General features: G+C 49.4%; 1 protein-coding gene across 1 annotated transcript; it reads right to left on the bottom strand.

The window, feature by feature from the left end:
• Nucleotides 1-7,630: 7,630 nt before the first annotated feature.
• Nucleotides 7,631-9,287, bottom strand: LOC149450425 (E3 ubiquitin-protein ligase TRIM39-like). The gene has a single exon (XM_089691989.1). The coding sequence runs from the start codon at nt 9,284-9,286 to the stop codon at nt 7,682-7,684; it is 1,605 nt and encodes a 534-aa protein (XP_089548115.1). The 5' UTR covers nt 9,287; the 3' UTR covers nt 7,631-7,681.
• Nucleotides 9,288-9,511: the final 224 nt, after the last annotated feature.

Raw genomic sequence — 9,511 nt, 5'->3', positions numbered from 1 at the left:
CCAGGTCCAGAGTCTCTCATGGGTCCCTGTACGGCCTCCCATTGCTGCTGTCTCCATCGCCACACTCTGCCATGTGCCACTTTCAGATCTCCTCACACTGCTGGTGTGTTCCATTTTTTGTCATAGGGTGCTGGCAGATTACGGGCCTCCCATTGCTGCTGCCAGGCCCGTAATCTGCCATGGGCCCCTGTACCGCCTCTTCATGCTGCTGCCAGGTCCAGAGTGTGTCATGGGTCCCTGTACGGCCTCCCATTGCTGCTGCCAGGAGGCAGCAGGGTCGCAGCAGTGTCAGTGGAGGCAAACGGCCACGGAGTAGAGCACCAGCTCCACTGCAGCCTACCACCACGGCCAGTAGTGGTGCCGGTGTGCACGGAGGAAGTAGCAGTCAGCCAGTGAGGAGTAGCGGGGGCAAAGTTTCCTACTCGGCGGTGTGGCAATTTTTCGTCAAGCCGCCCGAGGAAGTAAACGTAGCCGTATGTCGACTATGTGGCCAGAAAGTCAAGCGTGGCCAGGGGGCCCATGTTGGGACTACAGCGTTGCGTCAGCATATGCAGCGTCGCCATTCGGTGGCCTGGGAAAACCGTGATAAAGATACGGTGGTTCTGCCTGCCCCAGCCCAGGATTCCATTTTGTCATAGGGTGCTGGCAGATTACGGGCCTCCCATTGCTGCTGCCAGGCCTTAATCTGCCATGGGCCCCTGTACCGCCTCCTCATGCTGCTGCCAGGTCCACAGTGTCTCATGGGTCCCTGAACCGCCTCCCATTGCTGCTGTCTCCATCGCCACACTCTGCCATGTGCCAGTTTCAGGTCTCCTCACACTGCTGGTGTGTTACATTTTTTGTCATAGGGTGCTGGCAGATTACGGGCCTCCCATTGCTGCTGCCAGGCCCGTAATCTGCCATGGGCCCCAGTACCGCCTCCTCATGCTGCTGCCAGGTCCACAGTCTCTCATGGGTCCCTGAACCGCCTCCCATTGCTGCTGTCTCCATCGCCACACTCTGCCATGTGCCACTTTCAGGTCTCCTCACACTGCTGGTGTGTTCCATTTTTTGTCATAGGGTGCTGGCAGATTACGGGCCTCCCATTGCTGCTGCCAGGCCCGTAATCTGCCATGGGCCCCAGTACCGCCTCCTCATGCTGCTGCCAGGTCCACAGTCTCTCATGGGTCCCTGTACGGCCTCCCATTGCTGCTGTCTCCATCGCCACACTCTGCCATGTGCCACTTTCAGGTCTCCTCACACTGCTGGTGTGTTCCATTTTTTGTCATAGGGTGCTGGCAGATTACGGGCCTCCCATAGCTGCTGCCAGGCCCCTAATCTGCCATGGGCCCCTGTACCGCCTCCTCATGCTGCTGCCAGGTCCAGAGTCTCTCATGGGTCCCTGTACGGCCTCCCATTGCTGCTGTCTCCATCGCCACACTCTGACATGTGCCACTTTCAGGTCTCCTCACACACTGCTGGTGTGTTCCATTTTTTGTCATAGGGTGCTGGCAGATTACGGGCCTCCCATTGCTGCTGCCAGGCCCCTAATCTTCCATGGGCCCCAGTACCGCCTCCTCATGCTGCTGCCAGGTCCAGAGTCTCTCATGGGTCCCTGTACGGCCTCCCATTGCTGCTGTCTCCATCGCCACACTCTGCCATGTGCCACTTTCAGGTCTCCTCACACACTGCTGGTGTGTTCCATTTTTTGTCATAGGGTGCTGGCAGATTACGGGCCTCCCATAGCTGCTGCCAGGCCCCTAATCTGCCATGGGCCCCTGTACTGCCTCCTCATGCTGCTGCCAGGTCCAGAGTCTCTCATGGGTCCCTGTACGGCCTCCCATTGCTGCTGTCTCCATCGCCACACTCTGCCATGTGCCACTTTCAGGTCTCCTCACACACTGCTGGTGTGTTCCATTTTTTGTCATAGGGTGCTGGCAGATTACGGGCCTCCCATAGCTGCTGCCAGGCCCCTAATCTGCCATGGGCCCCTGTACCGCCTCCTCATGCTGCTGCCAGGTCCACAGTGTCTCATGCCATGTGCCACTTTCAGGTCTCCTCACACTGTTGGTGTGTTCCATTTTTTGTCATAGGGTGCTGGCAGATTACGGGCCTCCCATTGCTGCTGCCAGGCCCCTAATTTGCCATGGGCCCCTGTACCACCTCCTCATGCTGCTGCCAGGTCCAGAGTCTCTCATGGGTCCCTGTACGGCCTCCCATTGCTGCTGTCTCCATCGCCACACTCTGCCATGTGCCACTTTCAGGTCTCCTCACACTGCTGGTGTGTTACATTTTTTGTCATAGGGTGCTGGCAGATTACGGGCCTCCCATTGCTGCTGCCAGGCCCGTAATCTGCCATGGGCCCCTGTACCACCTCTTCATGCTGCTGCCAGGTCCAGAGTGTGTCATGGGTCCCTGTACGGCCTCCCATTGCTGCTGCCAGGAGGCAGCAGGGTCGCAGCAGTGTCAGTGGAGGCAAATGGCCACGGAGTAGAGCACCAGCTCCACTGCAGCCTACCACCACGGCCAGTAGTGGTGCCGGTGTGCACGGAGGAAGTAGCAGTCAGCCAGTGAGGAGTAGCGGGGGCAAAGTTTCCTACTCGGCGGTGTGGCAATTTTTCGTCAAGCCGCCCGAGGAAGTAAACGTAGCCGTATGTCGACTATGTGGCCAGAAAGTCAAGCGTGGCCAGGGGGCCCATGTTGGGACTACAGCGTTGCGTCAGCATATGCAGCGTCGCCATTCGGTGGCCTGGGAAAACAATGATAAAGATACGGCGGTTCTGCCTGCCCCAGCCCAGGGTTCCATTTTGTCATAGGATGCTGGCAGATTACGGGCCTCCCATTGCTGCTGCCAGGCCTTAATCTGCCATGGGCCCCTGTACCGCCTCCTAATGCTGCTGCCAGGTCCACAGTGTCTCATGGGTCCCTGAACCACCTCCCATTGCTGCTGTCTCCATCGCCACACTCTGCCATGTGCCACTTTCAGGTCTCCTCACACTGCTGGTGTGTTCCATTTTTTGTCATAGGGTGCTGGCAGATTACGGGCCTCCCATTGCTGCTGCCAGGCCCGTAATCTGCCATGGGCCCCAGTACCGCCTCCTCATGCTGCTGCCAGGTCCACAGTCTCTCATGGGTCCCTGTACGGCCTCCCATTGCTGCTGTCTCCATCGCCACACTCTGCCATGTGCCACTTTCAGGTCTCCTCACACTGCTGGTGTGTTCCATTTTTTGTCATAGGGTGCTGGCAGATTACGGGCCTCCCATAGCTGCTGCCAGGCCCCTAATCTGCCATGGGCCCCTGTACCGCCTCCTCATGCTGCTGCCAGGTCCAGAGTCTTTCATGGGTCCCTGTACGGCCTCCCATTGCTGCTGTCTCCATCGCCACACTCTGCCATGTGCCACTTTCAGGTCTCCTCACACACTGCTGGTGTGTTCCATTTTTTGTCATAGGGTGCTGGCAGATTACGGGCCTCCCATTGCTGCTGCCAGGCCCGTAATCTGCCATGGGCCCCCGTACCGACTCCTCATGCTGCTGCCAGGCCCGTAATCTGTCATGGGCCCCTGTTGTCGCTTGTTGGCATATTCCGCTTGTTCAGATGCTCCTTCTCCTGCTACTCCTCTTCACGGATTCTGTCAGCAGTCTTTCTTAGAATCCGTTTCCAAGAGACAACAGTTTGCGAGCACGCACCCGACGGTGCAGAAGCTGAACGTCCTCCTGTCCAAGTTGCTGCTGCCAGGCTCGTAATCTGTCATGCGCCCCTGTACCGCCTCCTCATGCTGCTGCCAGGTCCAGAGTGTGTCATGGGCCCCCGTACTGACTCCTCATGCTGCTGCCAGGCCCGTAATCTGTCATGGGCCCCTGTACCGTCTCCTCATGCTGCTGCCAGGTCCAGAGTGTGTCATGGGCCCCCGTACTGACTCCTCATGCTGCTGCCAGGCCCGTAATCTGCCATGGGCCCCCGTACCGCCTCCTCATGCTGCTGCCAGGCCCGTAATCTGTCATGGGCCCCTTTACCGCCTCCTCATGCTGCTGCCAGGTCCAGAGTGTGTCATGGGTCCCTGTACGGCCTCCCATTGCTGCTGTCTCCATCGCCACACTCTGCCATGTGCCACTTTCAGGTCTCCTCACACTGCTGGTGGTTTCCATTTTTGTCATAGGGTGCTGTATGGCCTCCCATTGCTGCTGCCTCCACCGCCACACTGTGGCTCCACACTCTGGTTTTGGCCCCGTGACTGCCCAAATGAGTGAAGTGTGCGGTGATTCTAAGATCGACGGCACTCATCTGCATGTAATACTGACTGTCAGTATTATTTCTCTTCCCCAGCAGACTCCAAGGGCATTTAAATTAAAGGTACAGTGTTCTGCACTAATATAAAGGCTCTCTGAAGCCTAGAAACACCCTTTTATAAGTTAAATTCGCAGCGAATATATTCGACTCGAATCAAAATTTTTCCACGAATTCGCCGAATCAGTCGAATCGAATTTTTGAATACTTCGCTCATCTCTAATTATAACTTTTTTTGGTTGAACTGGATGGACTTTTGTTTTTTTCAGCCAGACTAACTATGTAACTATGTAGCTATGTTTAAGTTTTTATTTATTTTTTATTATTATCAATTTGTTTAATATATTTTTTTAAGAGTTAGAGGGTTAAGGTTAGAGGTAAATTATTGCTTATCATTACAAAGTATTTATCTATGATTATTTTTATTTACATTTGCATTTATTTTAATTGTATGTATTCATTTATTATTATTATTAACCCTTACAGAAAATATATAAATAATAAGAAAATAATAAATAAAACACTAACCCCAACCCAAACCCTAATCCTAACCCTAAACTTAACTCTAACCCGTTACTCTAACAAAAAAACAAAACAATAATAAATTAATAATAAAAATTAAAAAAGAAATAAAAGCTGATGGAAAAGCTGAAGCAGAAAAACCTTGCAACAAATGATGCAACAGATGATATTTTTCTCTGTTGGGGAAAGAACTCCAAAGCTCAAAAACGGCTAAACGCGGTAAAATATGTATAAAAAATGCTACGCTCAGATTACCCTTTATACCCCCCTTAGTGCCTCCCCCACCCCCCAACCATCTGTCACAGAGAATCAAACATGACATCACAGCAATATCTCTTCTGATATTTTATTGGTGAATTTATACAGATATATGGACCATCACCCAGATTTACTGACATATTCTTTATATAATATGGAATATATAATACACCAAAAAAGAAGAAATGTAAAGGGTTAAAAAAAAATTTTTTTCTTTATACCATCACATCTTATCAACGACAGCAATACCATGACATCAGAAACAGCGATAACTAACAAATATCATCCCCGATCTTATTACAGACTGCATGGTTTACGTGCGTTTTTAGCCACAGTCCCATTGACTTCTATAAAGTACGCATTTTGCGGTGTTTTCTGAAAGATGCGGCATGCGGGATTTTTGATGTGCTTCCAGAAAATGCAGCAAAAACGGACAATCTAATAGAGGTCTATAGGACTGCAGCTAAAAACGCATGTATAATTCACGTAAACCGCGCATACACCCGCACTGCGGATAATACGCATGTATAATTCACGTAAACCGCGCAAACACCCGCACTGCGGCTAATACACATGTATAATTCAGGTAACCATGCATACACCCGCACTGCGGCTAATACGCATGTATAATTCACGTAAACCGCGCATACACCCGCACCGCGGCTAATACGCATGTATAATTCACGTAAACCGCGCATACACCCGCACTGCGGCTAATACGCATGTATAATTCACGTAAACCGCGCACACACCCGCACTGCGGCTAATACGCATGTATAATTCACGTAAACCGCGCATACACCCGCACTGCGACTAAATCGCAGCACGACAATGTGGACGCGGCCTAAGTGTCCCCACATGTCTCTGATCTGTACACCTAAATGTACCTAAACTCCAAGCGGTTTCCAGTTTTGGATAGAGGGGTGATGGGGTAGAGCCTCTGGCGGGTGTTTATTTCTGTCTCTTCCCCCTGTAGAGATTCTCCCTCTCTATTTCTCCTGCTGACCATGGACACAGAAAGTGTAGGAAATCAAATATTTTATGGCTCTCATTGGAACAGGAGATGAGGGGAAACCTTCCCGTCGGGACACGTGTTCCGGGGACACCTATCTAAGAGGAGATTTCCTCTGACCCTGGAGAGATTTCCTCTCACTTCTGGTGTCTCTGGGAACAGGATGTGGAAGAAAATCTCCCCAGCGGAGCACAGACGGTATAAAAACTGACTGGGCTCCTGACCCTTTCTTACTCTATCAAAACAAAGAAAAACAAAAAACAAAAACAAGAACAGATTTATATTTTATAATAAAATGCTGAACACCCACAATTCATAATAATAAAGTGTTACTAACCCCACATCAGTACAATCAGTCTGTAGATGCAGTAAATCATGCTTGTTATACTCACTGTGGAACCTAAGGGGTTAATCCTCCGCATTGTATAAAAAGGCTGTTTGATCCTGTCTCTGATCCTCCCCTTCTTCTGCTGTCCCCAACCTCTCTTCTGATAGAACAGAGACATGGGAGCAAGCTGCACATGCTCAATTTGTTGTATATTGCTAGAGTTTTTTTCTTTCTTGGGAGAGTGCATGTGATCAGCACAGGGCCAATCAGCACTGTCCAGACAGAGGGTCAGGGGTTCTGCATCCTCCTAGAGCAGAATGAAAACTCTTCCTACAAGCTTTAACCAGTGCTCTGCTGGACACTGATAGAAGTCACAAGACTGATTTATGCTGATGATGAGAAAATGTATTTAGCAGTTTATATTTACTAAAATAATTGCATTTCCATGTTGTGTGTGCTGTGGGAGACCAGATATAGTGAATGCAGGGTCCGGGGAGACCGGATATAGTGAATGCGGGGTCTGGGGAGAGCAGATATAGTGAATGCAGGGTCCGGGGAGAGCGGATATAATGAATGCAGGGTCCAGGGAGACCAGATATAGTGAATGCAGGGTCCGGGGAGAGCGGATATAGTGAATGCGGGGTCCGGGGAGAGCGGATATAGTGAATGCAGGGTCCAGGGAGAGTGGATATAGTGAATGCAGGGTCCGGGGAGACCGTATATAGTGAATGCAGGGTCCGGGGTTTAGTAACACTTTAAATTTAACCTTAACCTCTAACCTTAACATAACCTCTAAAACTGACCATACACTATACAATCTGATTGTACAATCTCTGTTAGATCTGCCATCAGCTATGTAGTGTAAGTACTTGCCTGGATATAATTTGAATGGATCATTTATGTGTCTCCTTATATTTTTGTAAATCTAAAGCTAACCATACACTATGGAACCAAATCTTCTTTAGCTTTACCAAAATGTTGTAATATGAAGATAAACTTAAATGATCCTTTAAATTAGTTGAAATCCGGCAGACCCGTATACTACATAGCTGATGGTGGATCTAAAGGTTATTGTACAATCAGATTGTATAGTGTGTGGTCAGCCTAATGCTAAATAACCCCCCCCCCCCCAAATCTTGCCTTGTTGGGTGTGGAAGTGATGGAGGACACTCTCCTCGGCTGAGATCTACCAGATCTACTGATTGAAGAAATATATTATCTCTACAAACGGTGTCATCCTATGAACCAGATTCACATTTCTCAGCAGATTTCACCAGATTCAGGTCAGATTTCCTGTCATATGATCATTTTACACGTCTCCTGACCCCCCCCAGAGATCTTTATACGACCTTTTCCTACACATAACCCGGCATGGAGGGGCTCAGTGAAGGTGGTGGTGAAGGTGTGGAGGTGTCTGATGGGGTCACACAGATCATAAAAGGACAGCTGCCCGGCCTCATAATCCACATAGATCCTGACTCTATCAGGGGGGGTATTGGGAGATATGGGGATTGGTTTATTATCATGTAATAGATAACACCCACTGTTATACTTCCTCAAACTCCAGGACTTGTTATTATTTCCAATCCCTGACTGCCATCCTCCTCCTCCCCTCTCTATACTGGGATAACACATCCCGACTCTGTAATATTCTGCCTCACTGACATCCACTTGCCAGTAATGTCGCCCCGAGGAAAAACTCTGACTGCTTAATACCTGGACACAGTACTGAAATCTCTCTGGTGTTTCTGGACGATTCTGCTCTATATCTGACCTGGATGCAGTTTTCATGTCATCTGATATCTGTAGATTATTATGAGCTGTGTTCACATCCAGTAATAAGTCTGAAGCTTCCTGTATATTGAAGCATACATTTCCCCCTTTTATCATATCAGATATCCCTGTGTGTAATGTGTGTGAGATTCCAGCCACATCCAGATCCCCTCCATCATGGAGGAGTCTATCATGTCTCTCTCTGTCCTCATCATCTCCCTCCTCAGTATCACACAAGTCCCCTGTGTCTGATTCCTGGAGGACAGTCAGGGGGTCAGTCATGTTACACAGCTCCTCAATGTCCCCCATCTTCCTGGACAGATCCTTCTTCTTTATCTCCAGTTGATGGATCATCTCAGACAATGGACATGAAAGCCGCTCTTCCTGGCTGGCGATCTCCCTCAGGACTCTCTTCTCCAGGTCCTCCAGTTGTCTCCTGAACAGGGCAGTGACTCTCTCTGTTAGACCAGCTGATTTTTCTTGTACTTTTCCCTTACGTTCCTGCAGACTCTGGACTCTTTTCTCCGTCTTCTCTGTCTCTGTCATCAGTTTCTGCAGAATGTTTCTCAGTTTCTGTTTCTTCTTCTCAGAAGCCTCATCCAGAGTCTCCACCTTGTGTCCCTGGTGTTCTCTAGCCAAACTGCAGGACACACAGATACAGGCGGCATCTACAGCACAGTAATATTTAAGAAGCTCCCTATGGATGGCACATTTTCTGTTCTCCATGGAAGTGGTGGGGTCAGTTAGGACATGTTCTGGTGACTTGCTGTGGATTCTCAGGTGATTATCACACAGAGAAGCTTCACACAACAGACAGGATTTAACAGCGGGTACAGGAGAGTGAATGCAGTAAGTACAGAAGATTCCAGTCTTCTTCTCATCTGTCTGAGTAGACCGGAAGGTCTCCACTGTGTTACGTAGTGCGATGTTCCTCTGCAGCGTAGGACGACTCCTAAACCTTTTTCTGCACTGAGGACATGAGTAGGATTCAGACCCTTCTTCTTTTTCCAGTGCGTGACTAATACAGACCCGGCAGAAGTTGTGTCCACATCTCAGCATTACAGGATCTTTATAGATGTCCAGACAGATGGAACAGTTCAGCTCCTCGCTCAGACCAGTAGACGCCATTGCTGACAGCAGAAGAGAGAAATGACAATGGAAGTCACAGAAACCAGAGGACACGTCTCACATTTTTCTGCACAGGGTGGGACTGAACTGGTCTTGCAACTTATAACTGCAGGAAGTATGAAAAAAGTAAATGTCTAGAAATTAAAGTGATATTTCCATACACAGGAATGTTCTGGTCACACGCTGTAGTGACTGTTAGACTTGATTGCATTTTTTGAAATAAGA

The sequence above is a fragment of the Staurois parvus genome, unplaced genomic scaffold (genome assembly GCF_062004578.1).
Source record: "Staurois parvus isolate SC_StPar_1 unplaced genomic scaffold, SC_StPar_1.0 ptg000575l, whole genome shotgun sequence".
NCBI lineage: Eukaryota > Metazoa > Chordata > Amphibia > Anura > Ranidae > Staurois > Staurois parvus.
This window is presented reverse-complemented; position numbering and strand designations above follow the sequence as displayed.